This window comes from Zootoca vivipara, chromosome 11 (genome assembly GCF_965207765.1).
Source record: "Zootoca vivipara chromosome 11, rZooViv2.hap1.1, whole genome shotgun sequence".
In the NCBI taxonomy this organism is placed as follows: domain Eukaryota; kingdom Metazoa; phylum Chordata; class Lepidosauria; order Squamata; family Lacertidae; genus Zootoca; species Zootoca vivipara.
In genome coordinates, this window is record NC_142594.1 from 25,752,932 (window position 1) to 25,771,278 (window position 18,347).

Below are 18,347 nucleotides of genomic sequence, written 5' to 3' on the forward strand. Positions count from 1 at the left end.
CACCTGGCATGTTCATGTGAGAAAGGCTGCTCCACATCCACCGAGAGTAAGGCCATCGCTGAGACTGCCTCTGTCTCCTCTGTTTCTTGTTTCTGAGTCTCAGCCAGCTTACAACTAACTGGCACAACGTAAGGCTCCACAGACTTCCAGTACTTGCCTAAAGAAAACACACCATAATAACTGTGCAGTCCCATAATTTATGGGAATTTTAGCTAGCATGGTGGTATAACCCTAGTAATTGCTTAGGTCCAACCCAGAGTGCTTATAAGTGTGTGGAGTGGTTGCAACGGGGAATTTCAAACGGCTGTGATGAAGTTATGATTCTGGATCCCACAGTGCCAAGTTGGAAAGTGCTCTCTTTCCAAGGTCTGTGTCACAGCCCTTCCTAAGAAAAGCAATAAAGTGAAAGAGCAGCACACAGTTTAATGAACTCTTAGTATCTGGGACCCTGGAGCCGTTGGCGGGCTGTTGCTAACAGTGTGAGCATTTCAGCATTTGCAAAATCGGAGATTTGTGAAATGGCAGGTACATTTAATGCAAACATAAACAGCAGGCAGTGGGAGGAAAAAAACCCAGAGACGACAGCAACTAGAACAGAAGTTTGGTATGCCAGAAGGCACTGTGCATCTGTGTTGCCAGAACAATCAGGTTTGTTAGTCCTGGATGTTCTTTTGCTCTAACCTCAGGGCGTGCACTAGAACAATAATTTATTTAAAATGTTAATATATGTACCGGCTGCTATGGGAGCACTGCGATATATTAGAGGGTAGCTTAGAATAAGGCAGGCAAGGGAATAGTGGTACATTATATAATGTGCGGAATTAAAAAGCAAACCAACCCAAAAACCAACCCTGAGTTTTCAACCTCCTGCTTATTGCAACATCAAAAAGTCTCTGAAGCAAAATAAAAAAATTCCTTCGGTAGCACCTTAAAGACCAACTAAGTTTATATTTTGGTATGAGCTTAGATATAAACTTAGTTGGTCTTTAAGGTGCTACCGAAGGAATTTTTTTTATTTTGCTTTGACTCAGACCAACACGGCTACCTACCTGTCTCTGAAGCAAATTATCCAGTTCAAATCAGCAAGGTGTATATAACATTTAATGGATATCTCAAACCAGCTTACATAAAATGGTATAAAATGTTCATTAAAAATAGCAATAAAAACAGGCTTTTAAAAAGTAGCCGTGTCGAAAGTTACCAAAATGTAGATAATGCCAATGGTTTAAAAGAGCAAATGCACATAATAAGTGTCTGGATTGGCTTCCTTAAACAAAAACAGTTCAAGTAGATGTCAAAAAGGGCACAATGAAAGCTCCTGGTTACAGTGGTACCTCGGGTTAAGAACTTAATTCGTTCTGGACGTCCATTCTTACCCTGAAACTGTTCTTAACTTTTAGCTAATGGGGCCTCCCGCTGCCGCCGCACAATTTCTGTTCTCATCCTGAAGCAAAGTTCTTAACCCGAAGTACTATTTCTGGGTTAGCAGAGTCTGTAACCTGAAGCGTCTGTAACCTGAAGCGTCTGTAACCCAAGGTACCACTGTACTATTAATAGGCAGGGAGTTTCAGAAAATAGGTGCTGCAGCCTAGTTTTTCCAGGGTGAGCAAACACACTGCAGTAGCTGGAGCCCAGATCAGTTCTACGTATACACACAGAAACTAAGAGATGGCCTCAGATTGGAGAACATCTTCCTTGGAGGAACTCCCCAAACCCATTAACTTCTTTGAAAAATTGGTACCTTTTCAAAGCTCAAGAAGCCAGCCTACAGCAACAAGAGGAGAAAGGAGCTAGAAAATGGGCACAAATATTTCCTATAGTTTAAGAGTTCAAATTTGGATGAATAAATTGTCAAGCTTGGCTTTTATATTTATGAATACAATCTCATGCGGCAGAGTTGGGGGTTTCCTATGTCAGGATGAGCTCAATGTTGTTGGCTGGTTGGTTTTTTAATTCCCCTGACATGCTAAATATCAGGGTTGTATTCAAATCCAATACAATCGTACCTTGGTTGACAAATACCTTGTGACTCAAACAATTTGGCTCCTGAACGCCACAAACCTGGAAGTGAGTGTTCTGGTTTGTGAACATTCTTTGGTACCCGAATGTCCGACGTGGCTTCTGATTGGCTGCAGGAGCTTCCTGCAGCCAATTGGAAGCCGTGCCTTGGTTTCCAAACATTTTGGAAGTCGAACGGACTTCCAGAACAGATTCCGTTTGACTTCCAAGGTACGACTGTATGTGTCTCATAAAACTGATGTGGTAAAGACACCTTAGGCCTTGGCGTGAGCCTTCAGATGCTGAGCTGGGTAGCTCTGTCAAGCTGTTTGCCATAGCAAGAATAATCCAGAGATACCAAATCTCTGATAGTCCTGGAAAATTATAGCATCCTATTCAGGAGACCTTGACGTAAGCTTGTCATAATAAAATAGGAGATCTATGCTAGGGTTTCAATAGCAACCAGATGACTTGATTATACTTCAATGTAACTGTTTGTCCATCTGACTCAGTACTGTCTACACTGATTGGCAGCAGCTCTCCAGGTTGTCAGGCAGAAGCTTTTCCCAGACTACCTGGAGACATCAGAGATTGTACCTGGGACTTTCTGCATGCAAGACATATGCTCTACCACTGAGTCACAGTTCTTTCCCAATACTGAGATGGACCATTGGTCTATGCTTTCCAGGGCTTCATCTGAGCCCTATGTCAAGATGCCAAGGATTGAACTTGAGACCGTTTGCATGCAAAAGATGTGTTGTAACCCTGAGATATGGGGTTGAAGGAGTTCAATAGGTAGTATGAGGGCTTAGAACTGAACTGGATGGAACTGAACTGGATTCTCTTATTTATGATGTAAGGTAAAGGTAAAGAGACCCCTGACCATTAGGTCCAGTCGTGACCGACTCTGGGGTTGCGCGCTCATCTCGCATTATTGGCCGAGGGAGCCGGCGTATAGCTTCCAGGTCATGTGGCCAGCATGACAAAGCCGCTTCTGGCAAACCAGAGCAGCACATGGAAACGCCGCTTACCTCCCGCTGTAGCGGTTCCTATTTATCTACTTGCATTTTGACGTGCTTTCGAACTGCTAGGTTGGCAGGAGCTGGGACCAAGCAATGGGAGCTCACCCCATCACAGGGATTCGAACCGCCGACCTTCTGATCAGCAAGCCCTAGGCTCAGTGGTTTAGCCCACAGCGCCACCTGGGTCCCATGTTATTTATGATGTAGCAAAGCTTGAATCCTTTCAGGATATCTCCTTCATTCACAAGAGGGGACATCAATGGAAGCCAAGCAGCAGGAAAAGGGCAATCTGTTTAATCAACCGGTAACATGATAGGAAGGTGGTTTCTTGGACATGAAGCCTCATGACCATTTGAGTTGCTAGCAGGATCCTTTAAAAACAGAAAATTTAAGGGGATTAAATCTGCAGCATATTATGTATCTTAAAATAAAAAAAGATCCAAGTGATAGAAACTTGGCTTTTCTCCAATAGTGTAAAATCCATCACTTTAAAAATGGTGTATATAAAGCACCGAACAATCACTGGGTCTGGCAAATTCTATTTTAAAAAACCAAGACAGAAACATTCTCTATTAATGGTGCATTTAGAGACTATAATCTCTATTCATTAAAACAAAAAAATTAATAAAAAAGTTATATGGGCATTCCACAATGTTCCCACAGAACATTCACACAGCAGTTAGTTTGCAATGAACAAGCAATTCAAACTCCATTATTTATGGGTTTCAGGGTGGGGGCAGTTCTTTGCTAGAAAAACAGATGTGCAAGAAAACCAGATCTGTTGGCATGGGAATAATACCCTGCCCTGTCATAAAAGAAATGAACCCATGTTCACCACTGGAGTTTTTGCAAAGGAATGAATAAAATAAAGTAAAACCAAATTTTGACTCTCTACTTTTTGATTGTGACTCCCACCCCACTCCAAACCCAACAGAGTTAAGCAGCTGATTAATTGCAATTTGAATTGGGTGCCAAAATTGAACCAGAGTAGGATCAGACTACTGGCACTCGCAATAAAAAAAGAAGAGTAGCTTTTCAACTGATACCCAGCGGAAAGCCTACAGGAGCTGAGGAGCATCCGGTTTGGGGATGGATCATTCCCAAGGGATGGAGGTGAAAATGTTCATGATTTTCCAGAGGGAGGAGGGCAGAACTAGACAACGAAAGTGGAGGGGGACAGGAAAGCAATTCAAAGAGGCTGAAACACTACAGGGGGAGCCATGTGTTAGAGCAGGCATCCCCAAACTGCGGCCCTCCAGATGTTTTGGCCTACAACTTCCATGATCCCTAGCTAAGAGGACCAGTGGTCAGGGATGATGGGAATTGTAGTCCAAAACATCTGGAGGGCTGAAGTTTGGGGATGCCTGTGTTAGAGAGACTTGGAGAGAAAAGATAGTGCCGTGGTGTGGCATGGGGGGGATCAGGGGGGTCGTGGACCTGGGCGCAGAATCTTGGGGCAGGGGGCACAAACCAGACTGGACAATGTTTCTTCCAAAAGAAGAAACATCAGCTTTTGTGCATGCTGACACTATTAATACCTACAATATAGTATATACTGACACTATTAATACCTACAATATACTATCACAATTACGTTTTCTGGGAGCATCAAGCTCAGGCATCCCCAAACTTTGGCCCTCCAGATGTTTTGGACTACAATTCCCATCTTCCCTGACCACTGGTCCTGTTAGCTAGGAATCATGGGAGTTGTAGGCCAAAACATCTGGAGGGCTGCAGTTTGGGGATGCCTGATCAAGCTCCTAGATCTTCTTAGAGATTGGTCCAGTTGGTCCATTAGGTGCCCCCTTAGGTATGGGCAGCTGTCTCGTGAGTGCAGCTGCACACTTATGAGAGGTCTGTCTATGGAGAGAGGGAGACAGTGTTGTCAGGAAAGTCCTGTGCATTGATCTGCACATGGTGGGAAAGTGAAGCCTGTACATTTTGGGATGTCCATGTACCTTCCAGCACTGCTCAGTTTGTAAGCCCTAGTAGCTTTTTAAAAAGAAGAATGAACAAACCTTGCAACTTACTATGAATTTTGGTGATCTTTTGCAAAGACGCCATGGCATTTAAGTTTGGGGTTCGGTGGAGGATATCCTCAGACAGGGGCTCCAGCTGCAAGACAGGAACAAATCAAGTGCAAAACGGTAAGAATTTGCAGTTAGCTGCACGGAAGTAAGGCTCGCTGAAAACGCTTAAGCCTCATGAAAATCTCAGCCAAAGAAGTAGCTAACACGTTGTGGGGATTCCTCCCACCAAATGAACAGGGGCTCAGTTTTGCTTTCTGTTTTTCAGCGATGTAATTGAATTCCAGGGGGCCTTTCCAGTGACTGCAAGACTAATCTACGGAGCCTCTCAAGCAGGTGCATGGCTGTGCATTAGTCATTTGAAAATGCTAGTTATCTGGGCAATTTTTTTTGTAGGCTCCTCACAAATCAAATTCCAGTGTGTCTCTATGTACAGCTGTATGCTGAAACAAAGCATTGTTGAAGTTGCCTTAGAACTCAAGGGGGCATGCCATTGTTCCCTTTCTTCTTCTTATCCCCTTCTCCCCATAATTCATAGAAGGGAAAACACCAGAAATTAATTTTATGCGCAGAAAATTCCATACTTCAAAACAAGTACTGTTAAATATCTGTTTACAGTCATAAAAATGTGCAAACATTTTTCGAATGTTCAAATAAATGGAATAAGAAATAATTCCATCAGTCCTTTTAATGGAAGTCTGATATTATAGTTTTAATTGATTTTTACATTTTTTTAAAAAAAATATTGTACACTGCTTAGAGGTTATTGAAGTTAAGTGTATATAAATCCTTGAAAGAAATTATATATATATACATAAACTGACCACACACAAATTTGTCCTGATGTTTTCTTCATTTCTGTATGTTATTTTGCAGCTGATATCTCGGGCCAAGATCAATTTAACATCCTTTGCACATTCTTGCCTAAGCGAAGATGTGATTTTGTGGTGCACAGCATTTCCCATTCATTCATTCAATAAGGACCATTGGCAACCCACTAGAACCTAGTTACGCAGAACAGGCTTCTATGGCTTTAGGAGCACAAATGCTCATTTCTCCTCCTGGCTTAAATGAATGGTGCAATGACTGGCTTTTGGAGGCAGGATATGTAAACACAGCTCGTGCTGCCATGGATAGAAACACACAGTTGGTTTGGGTCCATTGTGCCTTCTTGGAATAAAAGAGGCTGCCTTATACCAAGTCAAACCATTTATCTGTCTAGCTCAGTATTGTTTGCAGTAACTGTCAGGGGATCTCTCCTAGCCCTATCAGAAGATGCTGCAGATTGAACCAATGCAGATGGTTCTACTACTGAGCTTCATCCCTTCCTCAAACTTCTGAAATGATGTTTGATAATTTCTATCTATGGCATTAGACCTACATGCAAGGATCAGGGTTGCCATACATCCTCTTTTCCTAAGACATGTCCGATTTTTCATGGGCATGTAAAATGAGAGTCGTCCTGGAGATCCATAGTTAAAAGTTGAAGTCGGCAAATGTGCCCCCTTTTTTGCTCTTCGAAACACGGCAACCCTAAAGTTGCCACTGCCCGAGGGAAACAGTACTTAATAACAAATGGTCTATAGAGTTCAAAGAAACAGGCTATCATGAAGGAATTGTTTGCATGAAGCATTTGGGACCTTTAAAAAAATTGTTTTAATCAGATATTTTTTGGTATAAAACAAACAGATAAACAGGGAAAGGTACATCTATTGTCTCCACTTTCAGTTCATAGTCTTTTTCACACTTTTGTCATAGACATCTTGCATATGGGGGGAAAGGGTGGGGGGGGAGAGATAGGGTATTGTTCTTTCGTTCTATTGCCTGTTATTAGTTTAGGGTTCTGTGCCAGCATCAGTTCTGGACCTGTACAGCTCTTCCCTGTACTGTATATGATAATCTGGACGCTATCTGTTGGTGTGAAAAGGGGTGAATATAGAGCAAGGCAGAAAGGACCCCACTTTATGATAAGGAAGTAGATCTGGAGCTCCCAGATTCTGTTTAAAAGTTCCTCCTGTAAAATAGTTAACAGCTCATTCATGAGATGGCCTCTATTCTCTTGTCAGTTTCTGCTCCATGTCAGTAAAACCTCATCAGCCTTCGGAGGTAGGATCTCACACCCTATTTGACCCAGATAGATGCACCATTGTTATGAAAACACCACTAAAAAAATAAAAGCCAAGCGGATTATAGCAAGATATGTCTTTTTGAAGAATAATTTCTGATGGCAACGATCCATTTTTAAAATAAAAATAATCATTAAACTAAGTAGACAAGAGGGTGTCCCTGGAAAATGTCATGAGACCCAGCAATGAACAAAAGGAATGACTCCGCAGCTGACAGACATAGCAGTGTCACCTTCACTCCTACACTTCTTGGCATTTTATAAGCTCCGGAGCCAAAGAGTGAAGGGGTGGGGGGACTGCAAAAGAAGTGGAAATACATCTTTATAAAAGAATTTTGCATAAACAACTGACTAAGGTCAGTGCAGGAGCAACATAGCCGTTTGATGGATATGCTTGAAAAAGATACACCGAGCAATGTTTTTTTCAAAGGGTTTGAAGCCAGCCCAATTGGCCTGTTGCATGCTTTCTTGTACTTGCTTCCAGATAAGTCGGTATGCACGTCGAAAGGGCTTTCAAAGAAATGGCATCCTAGTGCAAGCCAGGTGAAGTTTGCCAGAGCTCCACCGCCATGTCTTTACAAGCAGATGTGAGCTAAGCTGTATTATGGAGTTGTAAAATTCTTGGACCGGAAGGGAAATGGGCGAGGTGAGATACATGGTTAGACACATAGAAGGAAGGAGGTGCATTATATCGAATAGAATCTATAAGGCAACTTCTTCCTTCTACTTAAGGAAGAGATAGTATTTGGAGGTAGAAATTCTGTTCTCAGTACAGAAGGTCCCTGGCTCAAGCCCCAGAATCTTTACTTCTTCTTAATGATTTGATTAAATTGATTTTACCTGCATGCACATAGATGCAAAGTTTTTTTTTTGGGGGGGGGAGTATGTATTTAAGCCATTCTACCGAGCCTAGGCCTTGCCGATCAGAAGGCCGGCGGTTCGAATCCCCGCGATGGGGTGAGCTCCCGTTGCTTGGTCCCAGCTCCTGCCAACCTAGCAGTTCGAAAGCATGTCAAAGTGCAAGTAGATAAATAGGTACCACTCCGGCGGGAAGGTAAACAGCGTTTCTGTGCACTGCTCTGGTTCACCAGAAGCAGCTTAGTCATGCTGGCACATGACCTGGAAGCTGTACACTGGCTCCCTTGGCCAGTAAAGCGAGATGAGCGCCGCAAGCCCAGAGTCATCCATGACTGGACCTTTACCTTTATCTTTACCAGCATGCTGCCAATATAAAATCATCACACACCAGCACAAAACCATTATGAAACCAAAAGCCCACACCAGTTTTTAGCTGATTTTAGCCTGTAACACAGGGGTAAGGAAAAGAAATGTATTGGGGTGTGTGTGTGTTTGCTGTTTTGTTTGTTATTATGTTATGTGTTTTTTATATATATATTGTAAGCTACAATGTGATCCTCGAAGGATGGTATTCAAATTTGATAAATAATTATTGTAATAATAATGATTGGCCGGTGGGACAGATGTGGCATCCCCGTCCTCCCTTCTACCAGCACTGCATTTAGGCTTCAAAGACCTTCAACTGGAGACAATAAGAAGTTGTTGTTGTTGTTGTTGTTGTTGTTGTTGTTGTTGTTGTTGTTGTTGTTGTTATAGCTTAAAACTGTCCTGGGGGAGAGCATTTCTGCATCAGAAGGATTCCTGGCATTGACCTTAGAAAAATCACTCATCTTCAGTTCAGTCTTCCAGATTTATATGACATTTGCCCTAACGAAAGTTCACTTCAGTCCAGTTGTATTTCTTTCTTTCTTTCTTTATTTTAAAAAAGGTGTGTGTGTGTATATATATATGAATAATAAATTTTGGTTGACTAATTCAGATGCAATGGAGGGAGCCCCTCCCCCAGTCTGCCAAACCAGGGTCTCAAATTGCAGTCTAAAGCTATATAGCCCTCTGAAGAACTTGTTCCTTTGCAAGTCGCCCCCCCCCATTAGCTGAAACCACCCGTTCCTTTTGTTTTGACAGATGCCAGTATAATGGATGTGTCCTAAAAAGTGCTAACTGAAGACTTGGGGGGGGGGGTATTTTGCAGCAGCTTAATCTCCCCCTTCCTTTCGATACCTGAATTAAGGATTTCAGTATTTTTATTTCAGAGTTCAGGGGGATCCAATTGCTTAATCTTTTCACACCTCTCAAGAGGGTTTCCTCCTAAGAGGCAATCTATGGTGGGAAGTGGGAAAGAGGCTTCTGATTAATATTTCCTCCGCCTTCTTTGTAATAGCCATTGGTTCCTGTCCACTGATACAACTCACAAACCTGGACTTTGGGTACTCTCACATTCTTAATAAATTTCCCCATTGTTTGTCTTTATAAACTGATATAGATCCCTCTGGGAGGAACCCCATGGATTCTCAATGGTATATTGAAACCTAAATTTTTATATTTTTTGCACTTATAAGTAGGTCCCACTGGTTTCCCTGGAATGCAAGTAAGTGTGATTTGGATCCAAGTTAGGTTTCTGTGTATTTTCCAAATTTGGGCTGCGACCCAAAGAACACATACTTGGAAAGCAAATACACTGAAATTAATGGGACTCCCTTCCAAGTCAAATGTATTTAGAGCTGAGGCATAATATTCAAGGTGAAGCAGGGTTGGTTTTGACCATCCAGGCAGTCGCCTGTGGCAGCAAAATTGAAGGGGGGCAGCCGTCAGGCCAAAGTGGCACGTGGTCTGTTGCTTTTTTTTTTTAACAGTGTGGCTGACCTTCACGAGGAAGATGGATCACTGCATCTTCTGCAGTTCTGGGGAGCATTTTGGAATGATGTTTAGGGGTGCTTGCTAATCTTAGGCTGGTAGGAAGTTTGGGGCTGGCTCTGGAGCAGAAATGCAGGCACCGAAGAATAATCTGAGTATGTAGCATTCCTCGCGCAACAAAATTTTGGGTTAGCTTTAACTTGTCAGCGCATACAGTGGTGCCTCGACTTACGAATTTAATCTGTTCCGAAGGCACCTTCGTAAGTCAAAAAATTCGTAAGTAAAAAAACGCCATTGGAAACGCGATTTTCCATAGGAATGCATTGGAAACGGAAAAATTCGTAAGTCGAAGCAACCCTATCTAAAAATTCGTAAGTCGAAAAATCCGTATCTAAAACTGCCGCGTTCCCCCCCGGATGTTGAGACATTCGTAAGCACGCGGCCATTACCCCCATTCGCAAGTCGAAAAATTCGGTTGTCGAGTCGTTCGTAAGTCGAGGTACCACTGTATATGAATTTCCTGTCCCTAAGAAGGTTACCTGGTCAAGCTACTTAGGGCTCATCACACTTCCACTTGTCCTGTGCCTAGAATGCATGGGTCCAAGTGGTTTCCCTCTTCCCGTGTTCCTTTCCCAGGGAAAACCTTCTCTTGAGCACTACCAACCATCTGCGAAAAAGCAATTTGCTGTTTCCTCCAACTGAATGCTAAAGAGCAGTTTTCCCTGGGGGGAAAGCGGCAGGTCAAGAGGAAAGTCGATAAGCTCTTAGTTCTTACTTGCTGTGATTTCCCCCCTACAAGCTTGTCTACTTGTTGGAATCAGCAACAGAACCCCTCTTGCACATCCCACCAATATTACAAGTGTGTTGGATTAGGGGTGGGAAGAGAGCTTTTTCTGCGGCTCTGTGCCTAGGCCAGGCACCCCCAAACTCGGCCCTCCAGTTGTTTTGGGACTACAACTCCCATCATCCCTAGGCTTTGGACCCTCCCCCCAAGAGAGGCCTACATCTACATCCATAGATTGTTCCACAGGCACCACAGAGTAGGGGAATCCAATTATTATTGTTGCTCTTCTTATCATCGTCATCAATATATTAATCACCTTCTGCACAGTCATCTTAAAGGGGATGTACAATAAAAAAAAAACCAGCAGGAAACAGTTGAAAACACAAAAAATAGCAAATATATTTCTTAGAAAATTAAAACAATACAGAATGGACCCATTTATCCATCTGGGAAAGCTGGAACGAAAATATCTTCAACCGTTTCCAAAAAGCGCAGGTTAGCGGGTGGCTGTCATATCTTGACAGGAATGCTATTCCATGGAACAAGTTATTGCAGACCATTGGTGGAAGTACTATCCCACCAATGGATCTCCCTTTCCCCTGCATCCAATGACCTTTCACACAGCCTCTGGCCAGCATGAGTTGCAGCCTTAATCTGCTTGAGCCACGAGAGCTGAAGGTGATTCTCCATAATCCATCAACTCCAACCAATTCATCCTAATCCATGTTTTATTTCTACACTATTGCCAGAAGAATTTTTTCTGAATGCTTTCCCCCCTCCCCCAATCATTTCTTCCTTCTCTAATTTTCATCCATTTCTGAAGTGGGAGACAATGTGATCTTCTTAAACTGATCTGTGCATTTGTGCAAGTGACAATGCAGAAAGCAATTCTTCTTCTCCAGCCCGGTCCTCCATTTATTCATTTCTTCCACATTGTTGGGATTCAGGATGTTTTCCTTCCAGAGATTCTGAGACAAAATTAATTCAAACAAGCTCTTCTTGCTGCAGAGTCTGGGGCGTTACATCTGCATGTCTGCCTGGCTCCCCATGAATGCTGGAAGGTCCCTGCTCATTTGACAGTTGCTTGTTTTATAGATTTTTGTGTGTGTACGGCTGTGCGTGTGGGGTGTGTGTGGGGTGTGTGTGTGCTGATAGTAGCGTGGACAGAGCCGCATACTGCTGCATTGACGAGTCCCAGCCAAGAACAACAAAGGCAAAGCAAAAGTATTCCAAAGCCCCCTGCATTCATGTTTATGAATTCTAATCCTCAGCACATGAATAAATACGTCTGACAAACTGCAGAGTGCCTTAAAAAGGCCTTTCCTGACCTTCCTAATTTAAGCTCAATTGCGTGCACCGTGTTGAGAAGGCAGCTTTGGCCTTGCCAGTGTTTTCTGAACTACGGCTAGGGCTCTGCTAGCACTGTTTGCAGAAGGGAATTGCTGGGAAATGAGTTCTAATTACCCAGTTAAGCACCTGCAGGGAGCGGCATCTTCTAATTATGATAATGCGTGGCTCAATTTAACCGTTGTTGTTGTTGTTGTTGTTGTTGTTGTTGTTGTTGTTGTTGTTGTTGTTGTTTGAAACATACTTTCCTGCTGGCCATGAAAGTTAGTGGATGGCCAGTCATATTCCGAATATACTGGGCTTTTAGCTATTAAAAAAAATAACCTAGCTTAGGGTGTGCATTGGGAGGGCTATCAGAGGACAATCTTCTATTGGAAGGAATCTCTGGTCCGTGTCCATTTTAAAGATTAAGAAGGGAAAGCAGAGGGGTCCTTGATGTCACCCACCAACCATTAGCCCCTGAAGAGGTCACCTGGTGACAGCTTTCCCAACAATGCTAAAGTGGAATTCATTTCTGCTTCAATTATAGTAATGATTTCTAAATTTCCACATGCACATGCACACACACACACATATAAATGCTTTTTTAATGTGAATCTGTATCCTCTCTTTGTGCTGTAATGGGTAAGCATTCAGTCTAGCACTGCCCCATTTGAATATAAGGCTTCAAAGTGGTTTGTAGGATATTGATTATGGTGCCTTCTACTTACAGAAGGGCTGTTTTACATGTGTGTTTCCCTCCAAGATCCTTCATTTTCACTGCTCCATGGCTAGCCGGTGAAAATGGTGGAGAGATCATTTTTGAAAAGGGGGTTGATAAGGGCAAAGGTTGCTAGCCATGTGGCCGCCATGTTCTGGGGCCACAATTTCGCCCTGAAAAAAAAGCACCTTTGGGGAGCAGCGATCTGGTGTTCTGATAACTAAATCCATTTAAAAATGGAGTTTGGCTCCTCTTCCCACCTGCTGCTCACTTTCCACTTTCCACCCCACATCTTTACAATGGAGGTAGAGAATCTCTGGCCCACAGGCCAAATGCGGCCCTCCAGGTCTCTCTATCTGGCCCACAGGAGAACACCGGCCCTGCTTGAGTGTTTATGCCTGCACGGAATACACCCTCAATTTCTTCTAATGCTTCTTTATTGTCTGGATGAAGGATAGAGAGTGGTGCATGAACATGTGTAGAAACTAGCCTAGTATACAAAGGTAACATTTACATCCCTTACCCCACCCACTTTTGTCTCTGGCCTCACTCACCACCAGCATGCGATCTCTCCAGAAGGTTCTTCAAAATGGTAATGTGGCTCTCAGGCTGAAAAATGTTCACCGCCACTGTTTTACAAGCTGCTCATTGCAATCCACGTTTGGAGATCCGGGCTTTGCTGCCACCATGTCAAGTTCTGCCCCCAAACATACCCGGGTGACATTTTCATTCTACATTGAGGGCAAACCCACCCCACCATCCTGTCACCCTGATATCACATACCATGAATCCACCATGGCATGGGAAAATATCTAGGAAGCATGCATTGTTTGTTAGCGTTTCAGCCTATTGATTACCTGATTTCCTAGTAGGGCATTTAGACAGGCTTCGGAGGCATCGCAGATGGCAGTAAGGTCATGTCCTCCCTCCAAGACCAGTACCATGCGACCATCTGCAAGCGTCAACAACTGTTGGATGAGGTGACCAAAACCTAGCATGTAGAAAAACAACAACAACCATGCAAGTTGTTACAGGAGAACAAGCACACATTAAGTACATGCTGTATGTTAGAGTATGTTATGCAATAACACATAGTGATCATAGGAACAATTTGCCACAAACCCAAAGTGGTTATGTGCCACCACTGACTCAACCCACATAATGACCTCTTTCTAATTCTACCGCTGCTATTTTGCCCGCTGGTGGATATTTGTGTGTTTTCAGAATTGGGGACTTAATAATGCTCCATTCTCACTGTTTGTAACACCACCTTTGTCAACCTTTATCAGAGATCTCTAGAATAGGGTAGCCCTTCAGATGTTGACTGCAGATGTTGATTACAACTCCCATCATCCACGATCATTTGCCATACTGGCCGGGCCTGATGGGAGTCGGAGTCCAACAGAGGGCCACAGCTTTCCTATTTTTGCTCTAGGGTGCGAGTTGTTAGAAAATTCATCTTTCCAGGTTTGCTCTTTTACCATGCTGTGGCCATTTTGCTGCTTTTAAATTACATGCAGCTTAAAAAGCAAAACTTAATCCTGCAATTTAATCTCAGCTTTCCTTGGTGGAGAAAACTGGAGGGGTGGGGAGGGATACTTCTACAAAAGACTAAATTTAGACAGGATAATAAAAAAGCAAGGAAGGAATGGGATGTGGATAAACTTTGATGTTTTGCCAATTGTCACTTTCTATTTTACCTTAAGGATCTATATTTCCACCTGTGTGTTATACATACAATCTTCAGATGCAGAATATCAAGGCAGTGCAGGGGGTAGTGAATCTTCTTTGCTGTATTACAGGAAATTAATGTCTAATGGGCAACTTACTTCCATAGACTGTTTAACTGTGCAAGAAACTTAATTCTCTCTTTTTTTTAACTGCTTCTGTTAAGAATGAAAAATTCATCTTAGTCCAATATCTTGTTTGCATTCTGACAAAGCAACCACAACTCTGCTCTGCCATACTGGAGGGGAATTGGATGGGGAGATGTTCCTCTGCCCAGATTTGCCTGGCTGTGTTGGGCTATGCCACCAGGGGGGCCTCTGTCACCTTTGTGCTCACTTAAACTAATGGGGGGAGTGGGATGGAGGAGAATTTTGATCTTGTTCACATTTTAATGAGTAGCTACCTAATTCACACTTCTCAATCCAGTACATGAACTGAAATGTATCCTTTGAAATTTGCACATCTCTGAATTTTGCAAACCAGTTTTCTTTTTTAAAAAGAAGTTTTTATTGGTTTTATGAAATATCTCTCTTAACAATTTTCCATTTTTCCTGTCCCCCTCCCCTGGATTTCCTCATACTTCCACTTTGTTTTACTTTCAATTTATTCATACTGTGTACTATTACAAACCAGTTTTCCAATCAAATAATGTATACAAGAATGCATAGGTTAGGGAAAAGAGTGAAAAGAAATGCATATATTTGTGAAAATTGTTATTTCAAAAATCCACTATAGCAGGAGAAAATGCATGTCGAAATATGTATCTTAGAACTGCATACAAAAATGTGTATTTTACGAGAGATTCACACTCAAACACTGAGCAATCTTCCTGAGAATTTTCGCAAGTTGTTTTGGACATGTGGAAAAATGAATTTAAGATTGTGAAAAAGAGGAACTGAGAGAAATTGAAATCGATAGGTTTGTTCACTTTTTGGTGGAGGCGACTGACAGCAGGAGCTAGTCCGTACACCCCAAACTGGATGTTGTAGAAGTGGAACTAGCATCCTGTTCTCACAGTGTCCGAACAGATGCCTGTGGGAAACCCGCAAGCAGGATTTGTGCAACTAACTTGGTCTGGATCCAACTCATAGGTACGTCAGGACTTCTCTCAGCTTTTCGTGTAAGTGACTAAGACTCCTACCTTTCAGGAACATGCAAATGGATAACAGAAAACTAACCCGATGAGCATAATAATCATGTTTCATTCCAGTATATAACCTATGTAAACAATGATTGCCAAAAATGAGGCAACCAACCCTTTTCAAGCTCCTCCCCACCCCACCAAGGATGATGGGGGTATTGACCAGCAACCGCTGGAGGACCACAGGTTCCCCATACCTGGTTGAAAGGTAAAGCTGTTACCTTGCACTTCTATACAACCACCAACAAATATGAAGTTAGTGGGCAGAAATAAAGCCTAATCTATTGGATTAATGAAGTAGGCATTCATCATCAAAGGCAGAAATGGCCGGAGGGGTGGGAATAAAAGAAGAAGAAGGGTTTGGATTTGATATCCCGCTTTATCACTACCTGAAGGAGTCTCAAAGTGGCTAACATTCTCTTTCCCTTCCTCCCCCACAACAAACACTCTGTGAGGTGAGTGGGGCTGAAAGACTTCCAAGAAGTGTGACTAGCAGCTGCATGTGGAGGAGCGGAGACGTGAACCCGGTTCCCCAGATTATGAGTCTACCGCTCTTAAACCATCTACACCAGGCACCCCCAAACTTTGGCCCTCCAGGTGTTTTGGACTACAATCCCCATCACCCCTGACCACTGGTCCTGTTAGCTAGGGATCATGGGAGTTGTAGGCCAAAACATCTGGAGGGCCGCAGTTTGGGGATGCCTGATCTACACCAAACACTACACTACACCAAACAGAGTTTGAGCTATGCTGAATTATTATTGTAGCAGTGATTTTAGATTGATGCTGGCAAACCGCATCAGATAAAAGCTAGCTATCAAAACCCTCCGCTATCAACACAACGTACAGTGCTGGCAAACCTTCCTGTACGTCAGTATGCACAAACACGCATCCACAAGTTGGGTCAGGGGGACATTAGAGGGCAGCAGGTCACTACTGGGCTGGCCAGAGTTGGGAGGATCCTGATGGAACCAGTTAGAGCAGGTTAAAACAGGGTAGGCTGGTCCAAGCCTGAAGGGTCAGACACAGGTTAGGAGGAAGACAATGGGAAAATGGCAGAGTGGTGGAAAAACCCCAAGGACCACAAGATTGAGAGGAGGGGGATGTTTAAGGAGTAGGCATGTGACAGGGCGAGGTCTGAGGAGTATGTGAGGACCAGGCACTTCCGCTATGGCGGAGTTTTGGGGTGTTGGCAGGATGTGACCTATGCAAGGACACCACCTCTTTTGGAGTTGACCACTTGTCATTGGATGAAGGATGCACCTCTAGTTAATCATTGACAGTTCTGAAACTTTACAATAAAAGGGGGTGCCTGCTTTCATTCTGGGCGACCTTCCGATCCACATTCTGTCTCCCGCTGTGTTCTTTATCTCGTGCTCCCCACAATTATTATTATTATTATTATTATTATTATTATTATTATTATTATGAAAGATTTTCTTGGTTTACAAAAGTATGTGCATTGTCTCTTATTTCAGGTTGTAGAGTCTTTTCTACAGATCAGTTACATTTGATATGGGACATTAGTGTTGTATACAGAATAAGGTTGGTGAAGAAGCGAAAAAGGGGAAGTGAGGGGAGAGGGGTGGGTGGAGTAGAGTGGTAAAACTTGTATTCTTTCACTTAGTGTGTGTGTGTGTGTGTATGTGTGTGTTTATGTCAGTGTCACTTGGGTAGGTTATCTTTCTATTCGTTTATTATATTACCTTGGTAATGAGAGAGGTTGGGAGGGCAGGCTGTGGTTGGTTGTCCTTAGTTGGCTGCAGTAAAATTTGCTTGCATGTGCAGGGAAAGGGATTGTTGGGTCAAGTTAGCCATATTGGTTCATATGCTGTTGTGGGTTTTTGTTGTCCTGTTGGGCTGTGATATGTAATAAAGGGGAGCCATATCAGAGTGAAAGCATCTTCTTCTATTTGTCCCTATGTCAGTTTCAGGCTGTTGGGCTATGCTGTTTTATGATGTATTTTAGCATGTGCTGTAGCACATTTATGATGTGCTTTGCTGTGTTCACCGATATCCTGATCTATCTATCTACCTATCTACCTATCTACCTATCTACCTATCTACCTACCTACCTACCTGAGGACGAGATGGTTGGACAGTGTTCTCAAACATGAGTCTGACCAAACTGCGGGAGGCAGTGGAAGACAGGAGTGCCTGGCGTGCTCTGGTCCATGGGGTCATGAAGAGTCGGACACGACTAAGCGACTAAACAACAAAATCTATCTATCATCTATCTGATGAAGTGAATTTTAGTCCAGATACTGTAAGTTTCTGCCACAATAAATCTGTCAAAAAAATTAAGGGGCCATGAGACTACTTTTGTGTATTCTTTGCTGTAACTGACCAGCACACCTACCCTGTTTGCTGCGGTGGAGACTTACAATGTGCTTCAGGGCTTATTTCTGCCCACTCTCTACCACAATTTTTACTGGTGACATCAATGGAAGAAGACATTGAGGAATTATGTCTCTGGCAGCTGTGGTTAAAAAATAATTATTATAATATATTCCCAGGAAGACCAGTGAAAAATATTCCCTGTAAAAGGTACCACAAATTATGAATTCCCTGGGACAAGCCACAGAATGTAAGCAAACAATTTGATTTTTTCTTTTCTTTCATGTTAATGGAAGGCAATCTACGTGCTGATGCTTCCAGGAAATATCGATGTGGAATATTTGTTGATGTCTCTGGAGACAATGCCAGATATTTATTTTGCAAGGAACCAGGACTTGAGTCTTCTTGAAGCTACCATATTTGAAG

The 18,347-nt window shown here is 42.9% G+C and overlaps 1 protein-coding gene across 4 annotated transcripts in view; it reads right to left on the reverse strand.

Annotated features, from left to right (window-relative positions):
• HDAC9 (histone deacetylase 9) overlaps positions 1-18,347 on the reverse strand; it is a 450,375-nt gene that overhangs the window by 10,308 nt on the left and 421,720 nt on the right. For all 4 annotated transcript variants that reach the window (XM_088653965.1, XM_035130280.3, XM_088653966.1 and 1 more), the window contains 3 exons: positions 13,573-13,706; positions 5,051-5,135; positions 4-157 (listed from right to left, as the gene is read on the reverse strand). In XM_088653965.1, coding sequence (XP_088510091.1) covers positions 4-157; positions 5,051-5,135; positions 13,573-13,706 — 373 coding nt within the window. The remainder of the gene's footprint in view (positions 1-3; positions 158-5,050; positions 5,136-13,572; positions 13,707-18,347) is intronic.